General features: G+C 42.1%; 1 protein-coding gene and 1 long non-coding RNA gene across 3 annotated transcripts in view; one reads left to right on the plus strand and one right to left on the minus strand.

The window, feature by feature from the left end:
* Window positions 1-13,320, minus strand: part of LOC310833876 — a 45,550-nt gene extending 32,230 nt beyond the window's left edge. Inside the window, exons 1-2 of the long non-coding RNA XR_014558978.1 lie at window positions 13,060-13,320; window positions 12,252-12,406 (exon numbers count right to left, since the gene is read on the minus strand). This is a non-coding gene — a long non-coding RNA (uncharacterized lncRNA). The remainder of the gene's footprint in view (window positions 1-12,251; window positions 12,407-13,059) is intronic.
* A 610-nt stretch (window positions 13,321-13,930) lies between these two features.
* EPC2 (enhancer of polycomb homolog 2) overlaps window positions 13,931-23,610 on the plus strand; it is a gene marked incomplete at its 5' end in the record, with an annotated part of 48,289 nt that continues 38,609 nt past the window's right edge. For both annotated transcript variants that reach the window (XM_083707304.1, XM_083707305.1), the window contains one exon: window positions 13,931-14,083. In XM_083707304.1, the coding sequence (XP_083563430.1) occupies window positions 13,931-14,083 (153 nt within the window). The remainder of the gene's footprint in view (window positions 14,084-23,610) is intronic.

Raw genomic sequence — 23,610 nt, forward strand, 5'->3', positions numbered from 1 at the left:
AAAGGAAAATAATCTGTCCTTGTTAGAGGATAATGGCAAGAAGGGAGAGAGGTGGCTGCTGTAAGTCAAGTTGTGTGTGCTTTGTTGGTTTGATAAAGTTATTGCATGAGAAGGTCCACTTGTGGTCTCCACTTGTGCAACAAGGCTTCTCATTCCCCTCCCCTTTCCATGTCCTGCTCTGTGAGAGCTTGAGGCTCATATGAGAAGCCTGGCTGTGTGCCATCTCCAATGTCCTGAGCACCAGCAGGACATTGGAGAGCTCCCAGGATCTTGCTGAGACAGTAATATATACTACTGTCTCTGCAAGCACCTAGATCCATGAGAAGCCTTGTATGTCAGTTAACTGATCCTGTAATGGTGAACCCCACCTTCCTAGAGGAGCTGGTTGACTGTTAAAGGGCTCTTGCCTTATTTTGCAGTCTTTGACAACACAAGTATTGTGAGAGACTTCTCTGAATCAGAAGAAGGCAGCAGGACAGTGTGTTCATGCCACGCAGGTCCTGAAGAAGGTCCCGTCAGTCCCTGCCCTCCAATGGATATGGCTGAAGCCTCATCCTCCTTGGTCTTCCATCATACAGTGCATTGTCATGGGTCATGGCACCCTGCAACCTCAGTGCACCCCCAGAATCTACTCCAGAAATTTGGGGAATCATCTGGGGCAAATTGGGTGGGGTGCAAGGGAAGAAAAGGAAGTCCTATTGTACAAGCTGATTTTCCCTGCACAAGCAAGCAACATTATTGGATATCACCTCAGATCAGAAGTACAGAGAAACAGGAATTATGTAAAATTACCTTTGCTACTAAGTGAGAAGTTACGGATGACCAGTTTGCCAAATGATTGCATGCAAAACTACAGTAACTGACTGCTTTCTTAATCATTAGTTTTCACCTCAGCCTTTTACATGTGTGTGAGAGAGACATTAAATCTAATCAGCTTTTTAAAAGAGAGGTACATTTATTAGTTGCATTTTGCAGTCATTCAAGAACGGTCCCCTAGCAGTGAGGAGTGGCCTTCTAAGAACATTTTGATTTCCTGCCACCAGCCTAGTTCCTGCCACCAGCCTAGTTCCTGCTATCACCACATCCTGTTATAATACTTTCTTTCAACTGAGGACTCAGTTGTGGGGTGTGTGATTGGGGTTCTGGGGTTTTTTTCCTTAAGGGAGTTGCATTTGTTTGTGATTAAGATATGGAATTGTAGTGAGAACCTTTTTATGTACAACGCGATCTCATGCATGCTTACTCAGAAGTCAATCCCACTATGTCTTAATGGGACTTGCTGGCTCTTACATATGGAAGCAGAAGATTCCAACCTGAAGTCATCTTTTCTCTTTAAAAAAAATCCCACAGAATTAACTGGGTTCATTTTGGTGTTTTAAAGTCAGTACAGTGGTACCTCGGGTTACATACGCTTCAGGTTACATACGCTTCAGGTTACTGACTCCTCTAACCCAGAAATAGTGCTTCATGTTAAGAACTTTGCTTCAGGATAAGAACAGAAATGGGCTCTGGCGGCGCTGCAGCAGCAGGAGGCCCCGTTAGCTAAAGTGGTGCTTCAGGTTAAGAACTGTTTCAAGTTAAGATCAGACCTCTGGAACAAATTAAGTACTTAACCTGAGGTACCACTGTACATTTAGCAGCTAGAGTATTTGTGACATAAGAGAAATTCCCACTCCAGGTCACAAATCTCTCTGCATGACCTTCGGCCGGTCACTAAAACTCAGCTTAACTTCACTGGATTGTGTGAGGGTTAAATGGGTTCTTCACTCTGAGAAAGGATGGGTCACAAATACCATTTTTATCTCAATATTGGAACTTTATGTTGTGGGTAAACATCCAAGGCAGTTTAAGAGAAGGAAGAAGGGCAGAATAAAACAAGCCTCTTTCTGAAAAACCAAACTAAATGTTGCTTGGTGGATAATATGTTGAATCAAGACATTGACTTGAGTTTGACACACTTCAGTGATAGACACTCATCTTGGACCTTTGAAAGAGCTAGTAGGGTTGGGTGGGAATTATCCAAATGGTTGTTTCTGCAGTAGCAAGAGATGTCATGATTCTTTTTACTGTGAGCTTTTATATATATATATATATGGTATTGTGCTGATAGGGTCACACCTTCCCAACACTTATTTGCATGGGGACAGAAGATTTTTAAAATAGTGCTCCACTGTTCATGCTTGTGAGCACATTAGCTCCTATATTCAAGCCATGTGACTACAGCCAAAAAACACTCCTTACTCTCTGTTTCAACATACTCTGTAAAATGGCAATGTTTCTCTTCTCCATTCACTGTAAGGTGATTTTGGTTCTAAGGATAAGCGAACATAATAAAGGAATTTTGTATATTTACGTGTATCACACAGGGCTGGGCCGTGGGCATCAGTCTGGAGAGTATCAGGAAACAGAACACAAGGGCAACAAAGATGTAGAGTCAGGGAAAAAAGCCAAGGCAGAGATGTAATGCAAGAAATGCAATACATGCTACAACTCAGGTAGACCTTGTTGCTAAAGTAAGGTGCAGCTGGAAAAGGAAGTCCTTATATACTTCATACAGCCAAGGGGAAGCCAATAGCCAGCCTGGGTGGATGAAGCCAGGCTAGATCTGGATGGTTCTTCCCTGAGAGGCTGCATTTATGCAGCTCACCACATGGGGCAGTGGTCAGCAGTCCTTGAAAAATATATGATAAATAAAATATATGATTGAGCCAAGTTCCATTAACTAACAGAATGGCGGATAAATGTTTTGTTTAAAGTCTAATAACTATGAAAAAGATTTATCCTGAACTCCCCCCGCCCAAGAATTTTGCATAGCATTATTTTCTTTTGTCTCCCAACAATCCAACCAAAAGATTTCTATTTAGTGATAAATATTTTATAAAGAGGTAGACTGCAATTTTATCCCTTCATAGACATGAAGCAGCACAGAAGAAGGTGTGCATAGCTTTCTGAGACCTGTGAGATAAATGACAAGAAATAATTTCCTTTTACATGAGGAAATGATTCCTGTATCAAGGTTCCAAAAGTGCTATATCTCACAATTCCATACACAGGGATGGAGAACCTGTGGCCCTCCAGATGATACTAGGGCTCCAGCTCCCATCATCCCAGACCATTGGCCATGCTGGATGGGGCTGATGGGAGTTTGAGTCAGACAACATCTGGAGAGCCACAAGTTCCCCATTCCTGTCCTACCTAACAAACCCCAAATAGGAGAGAGGTAGGTAGGTAGGTTGGTAAGGGATGCGGGGAACCTAGGACTTGCCGATCAGAAGGTCGGCAGTTTGAATCCCTGTGACTGGGTGAGCTCCCGTTGCTCGGTCCCTGCTTCTGCCAACCTAGCAGTTCGAAAGCATGTCAAAGTGCAAGTAGATAAACAGGTACCGCTCCAGCGGAAAGCTAAACGGCGTTTCCATGCGCTGCTCTGGTTCGCCAGAAGCGGCTTAGTAATGCTGGCCACATGACCCGGAAGCTGTACGCCGGCTCCCTTGGCCAATAAAGCAAGATGAGCGTCGCAACCCCAGAGTCGGCAACGACTGGACCTAATGGTCAGGGGTCCCTTTACCTTTTTAGGTAGGTTGGTGATTGGTGTTGTTATTTCATGCATGACTGATTAATTGCAATCACTGGGAGAAAGACCTGTCACTTCTACTAAAGTATAGGTGTAAGCTTAGAAAGCTTATACATATGTTCATGTTGACCCATCTGATGCTTAGAGAGTTGCGAACAGATCTAGGCTGTTCTTTGCTGGGTCATTATGATGAGATTCCTGGATAATCCATGAGCTGCATTGATGACTGCAACTTGGTGAATTATTTTTGAAATCAATTGGCTCGATTAATTTAAGTCTAGCTGGCATATGTTTCTATGTTTGAGTGGATTTTCAACAAGCCGTTCTCTCCCCCTGCCCCCACGCAACGTTTCTAGTGAATATTTGTTTGAGGCTTGTCATTGTACCAGTGTAATCAGAGTGCAGGAACAGCAGCTCCAGGTTTTAGAGATATTTTGCTGCGGATTTCCATCCCTCCTCCTCCTGTGCAAATGTACAGTAGACATGCTTTGCTCTCCCCAGGTCATTTTGTGAAGATATGTGCTGTATCGTGGAAGATTTGTGGCTTTAGGTGGCTTACGGATGCACAAGAGATCAAAACCGGAGCCCTGTGTACCATTACAGGTCATGCAGTGGAGTTGCTTGTAATGTATTTTTTCCTAGAGTAATAGGGCATATTTTGCTGATAAGATGGTATACACCTATGTTTAAAAAAAAAACTGGCTTGAAGCATAGAAATGGGCCCATAAGTGCTAAAGTTTCTCAATGTTTAGAAAACAGCTATAGGTTTTATAATAATTCAGAACAAAAACAGTTTTTTCTGCAAATACAATTTTCCCTCTGTGGCTTTTGAGCAAATGAATCATTATGCAGATAGCATTCTGGTACCCCAGCCTCTAAAGCAGAGATTTCATTACAGTGTATTTTGTGTTTTACCATTTTGAAGACAGGTTGCGGTAGGAGCGAGGAGTGGGGTGAAATTATATTCTAAACATTGTCTATTAATCAGGATCTGTTAATCAGTAGACCAAAATATATACCAAAGAAAGAACAGATCAGAGGAAAATTTATGAAATATAGTATAAAAATAATGCTATGTATCTCATCTTAAAGGTCTAGTATTAATAAAAATGTTCCATATATAAAGCCATTAAAAACCAGTTCCATAATTCCAAAGTTGCATTGGGTTGGTTCCCTTTGAAATAACTGGGATTTGACAATGTCACAAGGAGCTTTTCACACTAAATTCCATGGGACCCAAGTTCAGCAAACTTTTAGTCTGATTCTAGCCCATTGGTCTTAACTCTATTAAGATAAAAAGCAAGCAGAAATTTTCAAAACTTATGTACAGTATAACTTTGCCCTGAACAAGTGTACCAGCTGACATCCTGATATCCCAGGGTTCAACAGAATCAACATACTACAAACATGATGACTTCTCTACAGTATGTATGCATTTAGAATAATTTATATACCTCCTTATATTCATATAATGTTAAGGCATTTTACAGCCATCTAAAATAGAATTTAAATCAATAATTTAAAAAACAGGATAAATGAATTTATTTTTCAACTGTTCTTAAATGTTCTTTCAATGCTGATTTCAAATCTGAAATCGATTTTCATGTACATGCTATAGTTCTCTTGCAATTTCTGACTTTTGCCAATATGTCATATTTACACTGGGGATAAGTGAACACTGACAAGTTGATCTACCCTAACCACATGGTAATTATTGTTTTGCAAACATAATTTTTCTTTATTTTTACGGCAAAACTCAGAAATTGTAAGATAACTATAGCATGTACACGAAAACCGATTTCATAATTGAAATCCGCATTGAAAGAACATATAAGAACAGTTGAAAAATCTCATGCAACAGAAAATGAAAAATAAATAAATTGTGATGATCTGAACTAGGAGTCAAGGTTTATTTTGCCCTTGCAAACTGCAGTTGGACAAATGTTGGTTTCACATCATAGTCTTTTGGGAGCAAAACAAACCATGATCCCTAGTTCTGAAGCAATGCTAAGCCAGGGACCATGGTTTGTTTCTCCTGCTAAGGGAGGAGGAACGTGAGAGCCAGCTGCAACGTTCAGTACAAAATGCTGTCCGAGAGTGCATTATGTAGTAACGTAGCAAGGTAGTTTATGCTGGCTCACCCTTTTTTATGGTGTTACAACCAAAAAAGCAAATAAAGATAGTGCTGTAATCATGCCACAGTTATTCCAGCTTTGCTTTAACCATGAAATTACAGCAATGATGGAGTTATTCAGTAGGAGTGTGGGTTAGAAACTAGTGTTATTTTGCTTGTGTGTTTTTTTAAGAAGAACTGAATAACAGTAGAATTAAGATCTTAGAAGGTAAGCTGCTGTACTCATTGCACGTGCACATGCGCGCGCACACACACAGACACAGAAAGTTAAATAAATGCCTTGCTGTTTTTTCCTTCTAAAAGTTGCTTTATAACCAGCTATTTCCCCCCACTCAAATTTCAGGACTGGATATTTCTGGAGTGAACTGTATATTTAAAAATTTACCATAAAATGTTAAGACATTACTGGGTTCATCTTTAGGAAAGCTTCTAACCTAGTAGCTTTCTGGCATCGTACGTATCATTTCTAAACAGTAAGTTCTTTAACCGGGAGAAGGAGGGAGGAAAGGATTCAGATGGCTAGCCCTGTAAACTCTTATAGTAACTTCAGATGAAAATAGTTTGGAACAGCTGAGATGTTTAACGCTCTGAGCAGGAGCCACTCAGCATGCTTAGTAGCTACTTTGATTAAGCTTTTCATAAATGACAAAAACCCATTGACATTGATAGGACAGAGGAGCCTTTCATTTCATTTGGGAGTTTTCCGCAAAAGGGAGAAAGAAGGACTTCATAGTCTTTAGTGGGACTCCAAATCCATTCATCTATCTATCTATCCATCACAATGCTCTGCACTTTCCCCCTTGTGAAGAAGATATGCTTTCTGGCTATTCAAATGTTGTCTGCTATCCAAACTTGCACTTCAACATCTTAAGTTTTGTAAAAGGTGCGGCATACTTTTCCAAAAATTATGAAAGCTTTAAATGTGTAGCAAACTGGGAAATTGCTTTTACACCCCAGCTTTTTTTTTTTTTTTTTTTGCCACATTGCTACAAAACCTGTTAATGTGTTGGGTCTGGTTCAGAACTTTTTTTCATCCAGAACTCGGAGGAACTGAGTTCCAGCACATCTCAGATGGGCACCATTGCCATTATAAAAGAACAAGGGTAAGTTCATAATGAGTTCCACCACCTCTTTTTCTATAAAAATACCACAATCACCAGTTCAGGTCTATGCCCAGAAATGATAAACCTGGCAGGATTGAACAGATTTCAGAATAGCAAAGCAAACCTCCTACTTGCATGGGAGTAATTTGCCATTTTCACACGAAGCCCCTAAGAAGCATGGGCCCAACACTTTTTCCATGCTTTGATCTCCTTTGCTGGAATGGAGCAATTGCCTAAAAGTCATGAGTTGCCAAGAAATATTTACAACACTGCCCTCAACACTTTGACTAATGAGCCATCTCACCGTAAGGTGCTGCTGGTGATTAAAGGTCTATCAGCCACATGACCTGGCATACATTACAGAAACCTGGGTGAGACTGACCTTCTCCCAGCTATGCTCTCTTAGGTATTCAGTACAGCACCAGCAGATGTTTGGGGAGCTGGTGGGGCAGAATGCTTCCATCATTTACAAAAACTGCATCTCACTTACCGGGAAGCCTGATCACTTTCAAGGGTTTGACATTTCCCCCTTGAGTAACAGCTTGAACTAAGGCTGGGATGCAAAGGAAGAGAGAACTGAGATAGAGGGCACTCCCTGTTCTTTACTTTGAAGCAGGCTCACTTGGCACCATGGAGAGATGAGGTAATTGACAGGTGGGTAGCCTCACCTGCCAGCCAGATCCTCTCTCCCACTCTTGTTCTAGACCTGGCAACCCAATACCCATTTACTTCTCTCATCCACAAAACCTGTCCTGCCTCTTCACTTCCTTCTTGCTAATCATTGCAGCCCTTCCTGACTCTGAGCCCAATGGGAGGTTTTATCCCAGTCCTCCTTGAATGTTTCTTTCTTCAATTCCATGTCTCCCTACCACCCATTTTCTCATCGGGTTTCAATTTCTTAGTTCACTGCCTCCTTTGTTACATATTCTTCAGGGACTTGGCCAAGTTTTCCCAGCACTCCTGTCTGTCTCCCTGTTTCACTCAGATAACTCAGATGCCTCTTCTCTTAAGTGCTGTTTGGCTGTTTCAACTCCCTCCTCTCACATTCTTACCTCAGTTCCATATCTTCTATACCCTTTTATTTAAACCTCTTACTTTTTCCTTCCTTCTCTTTTCAAATGTTACTGTTCTTCAGTCGATTGCCTACTTTGCATCTGTACTCTAGTTATTTCTCTGCATTACCTCTGAATCCTCCTCAGAGTTTTAAGTGTTCACCACAAAAGTTTTTTTCTGTTTTTAGGACCTATGAGGTTTCAATCTTTGCTCGCAAAAGCTGAACTATGAATATTGTGCTGCTTTCAGCTTTTTTCCTGAGCAGCTGAGATGTTCTTAAGTGTACCATGCCATCACTCCACCCAACCTCCAAAGCTTCATCACCACAAACAGAATTCAATATAGTTTTGATGTGCATGCAAACAAATGCGTAGAATGGGATCCACCTCTACAAGCTCTGATGATAATGATGCTTTGAAGGCAAGAGGGGATAGTATTAAAAGAATTAAACTTATGGTGTAGATAGCATGCCATAGCACAGATTTACAACAAATAGCTGAGCAGAATTATTAGCCAGTGAATAAATGACTTCTCCTTAGCTAAAAATAGCGTGTTTAAATCTTACACAGTGAATTGAAGGGAGTCTGCACTTTACTCAGCTAAATACTTTCAAACTCTCTAAATGCATGACAGTGAGATATGTATTTATATTTAAATACTCAAAGACCTAATTTAAATTGGAAAATTCAAGCCACTATTAATTTGAAGCATGGCTGGTGCAGGAGCTCTAAGCCATCTGCTTAAGGAAACAACAAATAATAATCTAAAGTTTATCTATGAAAAAAGATTTCCATCAATGCATAGCCTTTTAATGGATGAAGCTAAGATCTAGATGTGTGATACTTGTGGTGTATTCTTGCCATTAGGATGGATGGTAAAAAGGGTTGTTGTTGTTGTTGTTTAGTCATTTAGTCGTGTCCGACTCTTCGTGACCCCATGGACCAGAACACTCCAGGCACTCCCGTCTTCCACTGCCTCCCGCAGTTTGGTCAAACTCATGCTGGTAGCTTCGAGAACACTATCCAACCATCTCGTCCTCTGTCGTCCCCTTCTCCTTGTGCCCTCCATCTTTCCCAACATCAGGGTCTTTTCCAGGGAGTCTTCTCTTCTCATGAGGTGACCAAAGTATTGGAGCCTCAGCTTCAGGATCTATCCTTCAAGTGAGCACTCAGGGCTGATTTCCTTCAGAATGGATAGGTTTGATCTTCTTGCAGTCCATGGGACTCTCAAGAGTCTCCTCCAGCACCATAATTAAAAAGCATCAATACAAACTACATGTGACATTAAATGTGTTGTTTGATGTTGCATGTGTCCTTTAAAACTATGGGTTATATCTAAAGCAGCATCAGTGGAGTTCTGCTGATGCAGCAACACTTCTGCTTCCTGTATTTCCCTCCTGAGCTGCCACAATCTTCTCTGGAAGGTCCCTTAAACCGCCAGAGCTGATTTTGAGGACATGGGGAAGGGGCCCCAGGGGAGAGGAGGGGAAAGTTCTATCATAAGTCTCTTGTTCTAGTAGAATGGAAGCACTGGATATTGCCCCTCATAAACAGCTGGCATGAGAGTAGGGGGCTGTCCTTGATTAGCATATCTGAGAGGACAGCCTGACAGCAGTGCCACAAAACAGCTGAGCTGGAAATACCTGGCAGAGCCATTAGCTAAAGACAATTGTTCCATTTATTTAAAGCCTACTGGCCCTCCTGTGGTAGTTCAGTGGCAATGATCTTGCCCTTTTGTCCACCCCCATCTGAATATGTTAATCACACACCCCATTCCATCAGTAATAGCCAACATGTTAGAGATGTTTTTCATGTGCAGATGCCCACTATAAGCATATGAATGGGCAAATGTTCTAAAAGTAATGGTATATGAGGGCAGGTTTTAAACATGTTTTTAAAATACTGTTGCTAAAAACAGATAATATGTGTACAACCTGGAGAAAAGATTAGGGAATATATTAGTTATTACTTGGATGAGGGGATAGCATGGAAAGTGTCTGTGCCCTAAATCCACTGCAGTATGCTAAAGGCTGTCCTTGGAAAACCACCCAAAGGTTTCAGATGCCCTGCAGAATACAACTGTCTTCTTTCTTCATATAATGTCTGCACTCAGATCTTTGGGCTTTATCCATTTATGCTTCTGGGGGCAACTGGAGATGCTACTGATGATCTCCCAAAGCATTTAATGGCATTTCTGCTCAGTGCCTTGTTTTTTTAATTTAGTTGTGTTGTGAGCAATCCTTCAGGGTGGGATTTATTAGTGCTGCTTTTAGTTGCTAATTCAGGTTGTTTTCAGGTTGTGGTGCTACTTGTGGCACTTAAGTCTTGGTGACAGCGGGCTGTATGGCATTATGAGGGCTTAACTACAGTATTAGTAATGCATTGGCATGAAGTGGGGCAGGGGACTAGATCTTATTTTCATGACTCTTTCAGGACAAGTTTAGTTCTATAAATTGCTTTTAGCAAAGCTCCATGTCCACATGGCATTGGCAACAGAACTAATAAATCTGCTAGCTAGCAATGTCTAATGTTTGAATGTTGCTGTGAAACACATAGTTAGACAGAGCAAGCTGTAACTTGGTTAAGCACAAGAACATAATAAGAGCCCTGCTGGATCCAGTCAAAGGCCCATCATAGTCCAGCATCCTGTTCTCACAATGGCCAACCAGATGCCTATGGGAAGACCTGAGTGCAGCAGGCAGTACAGTGGTACCTCAGGTTACATACGCTTCAGGTTACAGACTCCGCTAACCCAAAAATATTACCTTGGATTAAGAACTTTGCTTCAGGATGAGAACAGAAATCGTGCAGCGGCGGCAGTGGCAGCAGGAGGCCCCATTAGCTAAAGTGGTGCTTCAGGTTAAGGACAGTTTCAGGTTAAGAACAGACCTCCAGAACGAATTAAGTTCTTAGCCTGAGGTACCACTGTACATGCCAATCAACATTTTATCCATAAGATCATACCTTCCATTTAGGACTGTAGTCTTATTGTTTTGCCCAAGGTAAAAAAAACATCAACCACATGTTAAGCATCTAGATAAGCATTTTGTCCACTGACTGGATTTTTGCACTTCACAAGCAGCAGCCATGACAAAAGTTAGGCAAGTGGTATGAACTGACTGTAACATTTTGTGCTAAATGTTGTCCGGGTATTGTGAGTGTGTCTATGCAGTTATAGACACACTTTTATAGACAACCAACTTTTCTTCCTGGTGCAATGTGGATGCCACCACTGCTGCTCAAGTAATAAATGGATAATGTTGGCATAAGTATAGGCCATGAATATTTAATATCTTTATTCATACATGTGCATATACATATAATAATGCAGTAAGTATTATTTAGGGATCTGTGTGAAGGGAATATGATTCTGTGTGACACAGACAAGTGCTTCTAACTGATAGTGGTTGGAATAAAAATAAAGTCAGTTTGTATATGCACATTAACATTATGTAATTTAACAAAATCACTATGGGCAGCAATACCAGGCCCCTAGATTAATAGCCCAGGATGATCATGAGAAGATAATTCAAGTCACACATTATTTCCACACTTCCTTCTCTGGATGCTGGACAACAGTTTCATCTTCTTTTCCTAGGCTGTTGTTTTTTTAGATGGCTTGAGGTCTAGGTAGTCTGTTCCTTTACTGTGATCTGAGCATGTATGTCAACAGTCAATTCTATTCACAGTATGATCACACTGGACAATGTTTTATAGTTCTACTTTTAGACATATGTTCACATTCACTAGAGCAGAGGAAACTGTTTCTATCGTTCAGCTCCATTCATAGCTGTGGCAAAGAAAGTAGAATGCAGACACAATATTGGATACAAAGAATGTATTTTGGTACAAAAAAGAACATCCCACAAAAATATTCAGTGCCATTCTAGCTTCTATTTTGAATGACATTAAACTGAACCGATCTTCACTTTGAAGCCCATGTGCAAAATAATGATAAAAACAGACAGGTTATCAGGTTTGCACAGGCACAGCAGTAAATAAGAAATTTTTCTGTTCATGTCTATTTTACATAGGGAAATGCATGAGCTAAGTTTCATCTGGGGATCACTCTCAGTGTATTAGGTAAAATGTGTATTTGCCTGTACATATGCACATCAACATACCAGTACTAGTATTAAATTACTGCCAGAATTTGTATACATCATAGCTTTGTGTGGTGTCTTTAAATTAAATGCCAATTATGTTTGAAAGTCTTATTGCACATGTGCAGGGATGGTGTTCACCAACTATGCATGCGCAATAAATTCACTTTAACATTCATGGTGTTGGTGCAAATGTCTGCTTGTTAATAAAGAACAAAAGCTGGGGGGAAATGTTGTCACATTCTTTGATCAATGTAGGCTTTTATTTTGCATTACATATGGACTTACAGTGGTTCTCATTTCAGTCTTCTTAATATCAAGTACTGTAAGTTTACTGGATGCAGTGAGGACCTCTTGAAAGTAGGTATGTTTTTGAGCTATGAGCTGCACGTCCCAAATCCAAGCTCTCCTCAAACTCTTACTACTGTTTTGCCAGCAAAGAGCTATTGAATATGGAGAAATCAGAGCTTTAACTGAAAAGTGAACTCTTGAAATGTTATATATATATATATTTTTACTGTCATATCTCTTCGTTAAGCGCTTCTCGACTATGAGCTGTTGCTGTATTATATTACGTACACTATTTTATTATAATTTTTTTTAAAAAGAAGATTCCACGAGCATCTTTCAATGCTCAAAATACCATATATTTTCCATATTTCCATTAGGTTTAAAATTGGGGCTAGGTAGTGCTGAGGGGTGTTTTCTTAATTTGGAGTCCCCGAAAATAGGGTGCGCCTTATACATGGGAGCTTCATACACGGAAAAATATGCTACTTCACATGCATTATCTTGGGAGTCCACACAACAACCCAGTGAGGTAGGCAAATGACCTGCATTAAGATTGGTGTGGGTGGGTGCTGACAGCACCCTACTTAAGTTTACTTGGTGAATAAAAGACCATAGAAAATTCTCATTATCTAGTCTCTTATCCCTGATGCTAAACTAAGTCTCGGGTTGTTTGGAAGGCGACTAGAATCGAAAGCGGGGTTCTCAATCTTGGCAGAGTCACCTCAGCTGAAATGCCCTTTTCTATTCTGCTACTACCAATGATATAGAAAACAAAAGAAAAAAGCATGGGAGCTCTGTTCTCCACCTGTTATTCCAGTCACCCGGCCAGCTTCACACATTACGCAGAAGAAATCCAGACCCAGGTTTGCCCCGGGTTCAGCGTTCAACAGGGACCTTCCGAGCGCCCATTGCTCCCCCCCCCGCCCTCATACACGTGCCGGTCCCCGTTCGCATTGTGCTCTCGAACCCGTGTGAAAGAGGAATGTGTGAAGCCGCCAATTCCTTTATAAATAGAGGGTTTAACTGGAGAAAGCATGTGTGTTTTATGCATTTGGGGGGGGGGGGGTTGGAAGTTTGCTGGTGGGAAGGAAAGGTCCCGACGGCGCTCTTGGAGCTCTTCCCTCAGCAGCGCCTCGGCCGCTTTATCGCCTTCGGCAGCGGCGTTCGCTGAGGCGAAGGAACGGCGAGCGGGTGGGGGCGGGAAGCAGAGCGAGAGCGAGGCGGCGGCAGCAGGGTCTCGTATCCCTCAGCCCGCTCTGCGGGTTACCCGGCTGGGGCTGCGCGCGCAGCCTCCCCCCCCCTCTCCCCGCTTCTCTTTCTCTTCCCCCCTCCCACCCCTCCTCGCTCCGCTCGCGCGCTCGCACTTCTCCTCTCTCCCCACCCCTCCCTCTCCCCGCGCTCTCGCGTTGGCTGCCGGGATCGCTGGCCGCTTTGGTTAATGTCCGCCATGTTTGCCATGGCGCAGGGAGCGGATCGAGCGAGCCCGGCGCGGACCTAGGGCTGCGGGCGGCTCTTCGGCGGAGCTGTTCCGGGGCGGCGGGGCTCTCCATGGTGTGTCGGGCCGGGTCCGGGAGCGGCTGGGAGGCGGCGGCGGCGAGGCCGTAGTGAGGGGGTCCCCCCTCACACACACTCCCCCCCCCAGCCCGGCCCCGGGGTGTTATTGTGAGGGGGAGACAATGAGCAAACTCTCCTTCCGAGCTCGGGCGCTAGACGCCGCCAAACCGCTTCCCATCTACCGCGGCAAGGATATGCCCGACCTCAATGACTGCGTCTCCATCAACCGCGCCGTGCCGCAGATGCCGACTGGCATGGAGAAGGAGGAGGAATCGGTAAGGGAGTCGCGCAAGTGGGGGGGGGGCACCATTGTTTATCAGACATCTCCACCCCCCTCCCCTCACGGGAAATAGGCCATTGGCATTCACCAAGCGCTGCTACGCACGCTCGCCGCCGCAGCGGCGCACGCTCCCTATGGGGTCTTGCGTAAACAGCGCAGCGTAAACTCTCCTCCGGCGCCGTAAGCGGGGCCTTGCTCCGCCATCTTCTTTGCGTCCCCAGGACTCGCGAAGTGTTTTGATTAAGGAGGGGCGGAGAGAGTGAGAGGGGAAGGCTCTTACGCTGGCGGAAGAGAAGGGAAGCGCAAAAGGCGTCCTTGAATGGGAGAGTGTGCGCGCCGGCCGTTTTTGTCGGAGCTTGTCTTCTGCTGCTGCTGTTTGGTCTTCAGTTTCTGTGCATTAGGCGGGCTTGGGCTTAAAACGGCAGCCGTTCCTAGAGTTTCCCATATGCTTCTTTGCTTTTGACGGAGTGTCTTTATTCCAGGGCATCAGACCGTCCTTATAGCAGATATTGTTTCGTACACATTTGCTCTCGTAGCAGCACAGCGAGTGATGGCAGCGCTGTATCTGGCTGGGTAAATAGCAGAGATGTACGTTATGGGAAAGGAAGCAGGGTTCTGTTTCCGTTTGAGTTTAATGAAATAGTGATGTGCTTAGCTCGCAGGGAATGGACCATATCCCAAGACTCGGAAGCTGTCATATTATTTTGACAGCTCGCATTTCTGCATCCAAGTGGGGCTTAACGCTGCCAGTTTGTTTTTGCTAACCTGTGAGCCGTGCAGAACAAAAATACGGGATTTTTATGGTTTACGTTAATCTGTGTGATCCAGCACTGTTCCGTTATATTTTGATTTGTTTCTGTTGCCAAAACAACACTGACAGCACAATCCAGTACATGCATATACTCAGAAGCAACTACCACTGAGTTCAATGGGGCTTACTGCTAAATAAATGTGTATAGAATTGTAATTGAGACTTAATGTTTCACAACAGAAGTGTCTGCAAGTGACCACTAATGTTGGAAATGATGACAGTTGTTTGTGGTGGTTGAATGTATGTAATGGGCTGCAGGTGTGAAATACCAGCTTTCTGTTAGTTCACATCTCTATTAGGTTTTGATAGTTTGATTTAATTCATTGTTATGATTTCAATTAAATGTTAAGGTTGCTTTTGTAGTATAGGTATAATCCTTTGCTGTACGTTATAGATAAGACACCTGCTGTCTGTATTATTTGTGCTTCTTGAGCAAACCTGCTGAATTAGTTTTCTTAAACGCTGGAGTTGCATATTGTTCTGTGTACAGTACAAGCTGCCCCTCTAAAGTGGCTGTGCTTGCATGCAGAGCTGATAGTAAATGTATCCTCAGAAATTTCTTCAATGAAATTATTTCTCCGCCTCATTGCCAGCCCACTGTGTGTTGGATTGGTTGTGACTGTTAGAAGAAGGTCGCACATTTTGTGATTGGCTTCCTTGTTTGACTGTTAAAACAGAGAGGCATCTTTGTAGTCATTGGTAACTCATGATTATGACCTCATTGTATTTTTTTGCATTATAATTTATAATATATTGAGTATTGTTAATACTTCAACTGTCTTAACCCTTTTAGGAAGTGAATTAATGCAAATGTGTATTTTTAAAGCAAACTATAATGTAGTTTATATTTACTAATTTAACTGCTTTTTTCCAGTAGCTGTTTAGTTTAAAAGAGATCAGATTTATATTGTTACAGGCAACTTACACTTTGTAGAAAGTGGAATTAATATTCTTTTTTAAATCTGGATATTAAATTTTGCAAATTTTGTGTATAATTTTAATAAAAACATTTTAAATTATTCCAACATATACAACCGTTATTAATGTGTTTTTTTTTGAAAAGCAGTCATAATTTACAGTTATATATGAAATATGTCTCTTGAAAACAAAATTCGCTAGTCTCTTTCGGACATTCTCACAAGTCCCACCGTGTCTAGTGAGTCTTACTTCCTAGTACGGCTCTATGACCCAGAGTGTCTTTTGTGCAGATATCTGGCCCACTTAGTCTGCCACTTAAAAGATATATATCTCCTTTCAGCCACATTTGTGAGGAAGGCAACTAATAAATATGAATAATATTAATGTTCTAAAGCAATCCTATGCACACTTACTTGGATTTAACATTGAAAGCAATGGGCCTTATTTGAGTAGACATTTATAGGATTGCATAGTTAGTAAGCTTCAAGCCCAATGCTAGCCATGCTTACTAAAAAAATCACATTGATATCAGTGGGATGAACTTTGAAACAAATATTTAATTTAATTTATACATTTACATATTCTTCTGATGAACTCCACAAAGAGGTTTACATACATCAGGAATTCCCAAACTGTCCTGCGGACCACCCAGTCACTTGTGAGCCTCATTCATGTGGTCCACAGCTTGTCTGGATATGTGGCTAAAGACAAGAGATGGCATATTCATTGCATTAAATAGTCATCCTGATTTTTAATTGTCTTTTATTTAGCATTGTAGTTATTGTTATAAAATATATAAGAAGCAATAAAGACACAAATAAAAATCATAAAGCATTTGGGACAGTGCATCATTAAAAATCATTAAATAGTCCACTAAGACCCTTCAGTTTTCAAATGATCCATGAGGGGGAAAAGTTTGGGAACCACTGACGTAATTAAACCCTCAGTATATCTTGATACCTACTCTTTTGTGAGGGTTCCTCTATACATGGCTGCCATTTCTGATCTGGTATCCTATGCCATTCTCAATACTTCCCCATGAAATTGTTGTCAGGAAAACCTGGCACTGGTTGACTGTTTTTCTGTGGGACCTCTCCCATTGAGCTTCTGTGCCGGGCTGCAGATGCAAGTCTGGTGCTGGGTTCTGTCTCCATAGAGAGGAAGTGGCTCAAACAAAAGAAAGGGCTGCTTGGACACGATGGGAACCAACCATTCTTAGCCTAGACCAGGCATAGGCAAACTTGGCCCACCAGATGTTTTGGGACTACAACTCCCATCATCCCTGACCATTGGCCCTTTAGCTAGGGATGGTGGGAGTTGTAGTCCCAAAACATCTGGAGGGCCAAGTTTGCCTATGCCTGGTCCAGACCAAGCTTAGTTATTAAAGATGCACCAGGTCCAGTGTACATACTTCCTCCTATGGAGTGGCCACCAAAAAAGCCTGACCCTGGAGTTCTCTTTCTTTGGAACGCAGATATTTTTGGCTCAAGGTGCTGTCTCTTCCTCTTTGACAAAAGGGGTTAGAGGATACAGTATCCATCCTTAAAATGGTATCCTTGCCATTTCTATAGCCCTATTGAACATGCAAGAGGTAAAAGTGGAGAGGGACTGGAGTGCGCGTGCAAGTCCTGGTGCAGTGCCCCTGCATGGCAGGCTCTTCAGACGATCATACATTCAGCATAAACATCTGAAGGAAGTTCTATGTGTGTTTGGTTGAATAAGGAAGGATTTCCAATTTTGGGGAAGCTTCTAGCCCATGTTCAAATGAACATGCTTAGATTTTTTCTTCCAGACTGTCATGCTTGATGTTGATGCTGTGATGATGTTTGTGTGTTTGCCTATCTGCTCCCCATGTTAGAATAGGACTTCTAACTAAGCCTTATTCAACCTTGTCTTCCCAGATGTTGTTTGGCTCCAATTTGGAACACCCGTAGCCTGCATAGCCAATAGTCAAGGAGGTTGGGATTTGTAGTCCAACAGGATCTGGAGACTCAAGAAGGCTGTTCTAACTTTAAATAAATTGAATTTCACTTCATTCACATCCTCTTGGTTGCTCTCTACTGTATTTGTGTTTGAGAAAAGCATTAAGGCTACTATTACAAGTGGGTCTCTGATGTAATAGGGTGGATATATACATGCAGTGGGGCGCAGGTGGTACTGTGGGTTAAACCACAGAGCCTAGGACTTGCCGATCAGAAGGTCGGCAGTTCGAATCCCCGCAACGGGGTGCACTCCGTTGCTCGGTCCCTGCTCCTGCCAACCTAGCAGTTCGAAAGCACATCAAAGTGCAAGTAGATAAATAGGTACCGCTCCGGCGGGAAGGTAAACGGCGTTTCCGTGCACTGCTCTGGTTCGCCAGAAGCGGCTTAGTCATGCTGGCCACATGACCCGGAAGCTGTACGCCGGCTCCCTCAGCCAATAAAGCGAGATGAACGCCACAACCCCAGAGTTGGCCACGACTGGACCTAATGGTCAGGGGTCCCTTTACCTTTTTATACATGCAGTGAGGCATTATAAAGTAACCTCAGTTTTATTTATTTCATGCAGTTGTACGTGGAAAACATTTCAGTCACATTTCAGTCAGTTTTGCTTATAATTGCCATTGATGATGATGAGTACAGTGCTTCTATAAATGGTCTTAAAATAGTGTGGGAGTGGGTTGACAGAGTTTATAACTAGACCGGGTATACTCTTTTGTTCTTTAAAGTGGGGGATAATGCTGCAAGGTAACCCAAATTACATTGTTTGAACCATTTCTACAACAGGCTTGGCAGGATCAGGGTACTGATTAATTTTATTAAATGGTGGACCCCTAATAAAGAGGTGCTGTATCTCTCTTCTCCCCCTGCCTGGTGTAAATAACTATTTTATTTTTTATTTAGTACTTGCATAGCTTTTTTAGGGATTAGTTCTGCTGGTACAGAATCACAGAAACATGAAGTGGAATAGATTTAACTTTGTAGTGTTGCTTGTGATTGTAAGGTATAAGTGGAACATGACAATAGTGCCACTTGAGTACCTACGATAATTAGATGCCGTTCCACTCAAATAAAATTAGTACATCATCTTCTCTGCTCTAGGTGGTCACTGGTGGAGGGCTGGACTGTGAGGCCCTAGATTTTAGCCCTATGGTCCAGCCTTAAGCTGCACCACTGTGGTTATAAAGGCAGCATTAATTTTGATAATATTAATGCATACATATTTTTAAATCTAATTTATGCATAAAGCACAAGAGACTGTTGTGCATTAAATAGTAGATTAAAAAATATTTTACTAAGCTTTGTTTTCGTGTGTGTTTTTTTTTGAAAAACTACTAGCACATTTCACGTACACATATGATCATCACCATTCTTAGCAGTTCTGCAGCTATCAAAATGAAAAACTTCTTTAGAAATGTTAGGAGGTGGTATTCTGTACTTAGTAACAGTGCAGTTCTAGCCATGTCCACTCAGAAGTAAGTGCTGTTGAATTTGATGGGCTACTCCCAGATAAGTTTGCAGCCTAAAGCTGGTGGGGACCCTGGGGCCCTTCAGCTGCTGCTGGACTAACAATCGCATCATCTCGCTCATTGTCCATGCAGACTGAGTTGATGAGATTTGTAGACCAGCAACATCTGGAGGGTCTAAGGTTCCCTAACCTGCCTGAAGCCTTAGAACACAAGCCTTTTCATGGTATTTACCAGCAGCATGGCAGAATCCTAAATCATTAACATACAATGGAAATTTACAGAAATGTACTTGCAGCTTGGTAGTTTTGCAGTGAACTCAACAAGAAGTCACAGCCTAAATCAGGGGTTAGCAAACTTTTTCAACATGAGGCCAGTCCACTGTCCCTCAGACCTTGTGCGGGGCCAGACTATATGGGGGGGGGGGGATAATGAACGAATTCCTATGCCCCACAAATAACCCAGAGATGCATTTTAAATAAAAGGACACATTCTGCTCATGTAAAAACACACTGGTCCCCAGACTTTCCGCGGGCCAGATTTAGAAGGCGATTGGGCCGGATCTGGCCCCTGGGCCTTAGATTGCCTACCCATTGCCTAAACCTATACAGTGGTACCTCAGGTTAAGTACTTAATTCGCCTGGAGGTCCGCTCTTAACCGCCGCGCCCCTGGAACACGATTTCTGTTTTCATCCTGAAGCAAAGTTCTTAACCTGAGGTACTATTTCTGGGTTAGCGGAGTCTGTAACCTGAAGCGTATGTAACCTGAAGCATATGTAACCTGAGGTACCACTGTATTCTATTGTCTTTGCTAACGCAAACTGAAGATAGTTGTGTAAGTTTCTTAAGCTAATAAATAATGGAGTTTACACACTTTGAAATCAAGTTTTAGTTCAGTTTGAGCTATACAAAATGCTGTGTTCAGATATTCTGAAAAGGTTTTCGGAGTGTGAACACAGCCCAAAGACAGGAAGTATCAACACACCTGTCATAAATGCACTGCTTTCCAGTAGAGAGCCACATGAATGTTTCCATCCATTTGTTTGCCTCCCTTGTTGGGACAAATGTTGATGGGAAATGGTGCCTCTTACTGTGGCCATATTCAGATCTGATTTCCTCCCCAGGGTTTGCATTCCGCTTGGAGGGTTTTAGAGTGTGTGAAACAGCCCAAGTGACTTCAGCTTTCTAGAACTTGGTCTTTTGATTTAGCCTAATGGGAATGCAACAACAGTGACTGAATTTAATCAGTTCAGTGGATTACGTAAAAGATTTTCCTCTTTAGTTTGAGCAAAGGAGAGAGCAACACTTGACACAGATGCACCTAAAGCAAAAGTAAGTGCATCTTGGAGTATCATAGAATTGTAGAGTTGAAACTTGGAGGGGACCCCCAAGGTTAATCTAGTCCAACCCCCTGCAATGCAGGAATCTGAACACTCAGTCCCCATCAGTTTGAAACCATCCCGGACCTTGCTTGGCTTTGTAACTGTGATAGTTTTAGCCCAGTCCTGTGCGTGTTTCCTCATAATTAAGTCCCAGTGTGTTTAATGGGATATATTGTCCAATAGATTTGCAGATGATTGCAGCAGTGACCATGGAGCTATCAAGAAGAAAGATGACTTTTGATTTGCTAACAATGCAATTCTAGATATGTCTGCTCAGAAGTAATCCCCACTGAGTTCAGTAGAAGGTGAGTGAGCATAGGATTGCATTGTTAATGTTGATGAGGATCTGCTATGAGAGGTCTAAGCATTGCCAAACCATTTGGATACTGTGGCCATAGTAGTATCATATTTAACTTCAGTGCAAACTGAGAATTTCCCAGAAGACCTAATGCAGTCAGTCCTTTTAATCTTAAAGGGTAAATTTTCTTAAAATAAAGGTAGGGGTTGGGAAGCACAAACTCGGGCATATGAAGGGTAATTGATGGTAGAGTAAACCATTATTGAGCAAGTCAAATGCCTTGATTCTGTAAAAAGAAATATATACATATAGGCTAGCTTGCACACATGTGGAAATGCACTTGGATGTACATGCTCATCCAAGCTCTGTTTAACTGTCTAGATATGAAGTGTGTTGTGAATGAGGATGCAAAGTCATAGCCACCAGTTATTACATGTTACTAGTTGCTTACGACTGCAGCCACACTCTTTGATGCTAGTATTTTTACTGTTATCTTATGGTATGAACCAAATCTTGATATTAATATGAAATAAATAAAATATTTTTTTAATAGTCTGAAACAGGAAATCAGTCACACAGCCAATGGGACTATTAGATAGCTATGGGAGGAAAGGAGTATTGAAAGATGACAGGGAGACTCTATAGAAGCTAAATGAACTATTTACACCAATTTTCATTGTAGAAGAGTTGATGGTTTTGAGGAAATGATTTTGAAGACTCCAGTGGAGTGACACAAGATTTTGAGACAAACCAGTTGGGAACCTTTGGCCTTACATGAACCACATTTCCTATCATGCTTGCCCGTGTAAACTGATAGTACTGCAAAGGACAGAAATGTAATGTTATGTTACGTTACGTTACGCTATGTTAGATGACACAGAATTATTATTATTATTTTTTCTGCAACAGAAAATATTGCTTCACTAGATTTTAGATAATTTTTAGATAGTGTCAGTAGACGTGAAATTAGAATGATTTGGTAGATAAAGGCTAAATTTGGATTTAAATATATTTTGAAAAATTACAGAGTTTCTAAGCAATTTTTATCAGTAACTGCTTAAAAAGGGAGTTGAGTAAATCAACAGGTGGTTTGCATTAGAGGGAGGTTAACAATGGAGTTCCCCAAGAATCTAAATTTGTAATAATTCTAGTTATTAATCAGTGATCTGGAGTAGGATGAAATAAATATAATTTATTAATTGCACAGAATTATTCAGCCCGTGGAAGACTTCCAAACGACCTTTTCAAATTGGTTGACTAGGAACCAGTTAGTACATTAGATTCAATGTAACCTCGAGCACATTAAACAAATAAATAAACCAAAATAATGTCTCATAAACTGAGGATGTCAAAAGTGGCTGTAACTGTTGAGGAAAGAGATCTTGGGGTCACAGTAGAAAGCTTACTGAAAATGCCAAATCTTTGCCAGTGGTGGTACAACGGACTGAGGAGTTTAGTATGCTTTCTGTGTTTGAACATGCATCCTTCTGTAGACTGCAATTTCCAAATTTCTCTTATTCCAGATGGGCCTCTTATATTGAATTCTTTGCCCACAATGTCATTTCTGCTTTGGGGCTGGTTGTACTGTTGGTAGTAACTAGATCTTTGTTCCTAGAACAACTTTCTGAGCTGGGAAGTGTTTCCAAGTATATAAGCCATGGGTAGGCAAATTAAGGCCCGGGGGCTGAATGCGGCCCAGTCGCCTTCTAAATCCGGCAAATGTACGGTCCGGGAATCAGTGTGGTTTTACATGAGTAGAAAGTGTGCTTTTATTTAAAATGCATCTCTGGGTTGTTTGTGGGGCCTGCCTGGTATTTTTACATGAACAGAATATGTGCTTTTATTTAAAATGCATCTCTGGGTTATTTGTGGGGCATAGGAATTCGTTCATTTTTTTCTTCAAAATATAGTCTGGCCCACTACAAGGTCTGAGGGACAGTGGACCGGCTCCCTGCTGAAAAAGTTTGCTGACCCCTGATATAGGCATTTCAATCTGACCTATATCCTCCCTCCCTTTACACCCCCTCCCCTGTGTCCTGCCTTTTCCCTTCTCTACACCTTTGCTTTTTATTACATAAAAAGAAAAAGGAACAGAGGTGTTAATAAAGAAGTTTCCAAGCTTTGGCAATGAAAAGGGGGGGGGGTCGGTGCTAAAAGGTACAGTGGTATTTCTGGATGCGATCAAGATCCGTTCTGGAGCCCCGTTCACATCCAGAAGCGAACACAACCCACGTCTGTATGTGCGCGGGTTGCAATTCGCTGCACATGCGCGAGCGGTAAAACCTGTTACTTCTGGGTCGCCACAGCGCACAACCCGAAAATACGTATCCCGAAGCTACCGTATTTTTCGCTCTATAAGACACACTTTCCCCCTTCTAAAAAGTAAGGGGAAATGTGTGTGTGTGTTATGGAGTGAATGCAGGCTGCGCAGCTATCGCTGAAGCCAGAAGAGCAAGAGGGATCGGTGCACACCAATCCCTCTTGCTCTCCTGGCTTCAGCGATAGCCCTGCAAAGCCTCTTGAGCGCAGCCGGAGTGCTCCTGCCTCTTCGCTCAAGAGGCTTTGCGTTGCTTTCTTGTTTCTTGTTTTCCTCTAAAAACTAGGTGCGTCTTATAGAGTGAAAAATATGGTGCTTCAACTCGAGGTATGACTGTATTAGGAAAGGGAC

This window comes from Podarcis gaigeae (genome assembly GCF_964106915.1).
Source record: "Podarcis gaigeae genome assembly, chromosome: 1".
NCBI lineage: Eukaryota > Metazoa > Chordata > Lepidosauria > Squamata > Lacertidae > Podarcis > Podarcis gaigeae.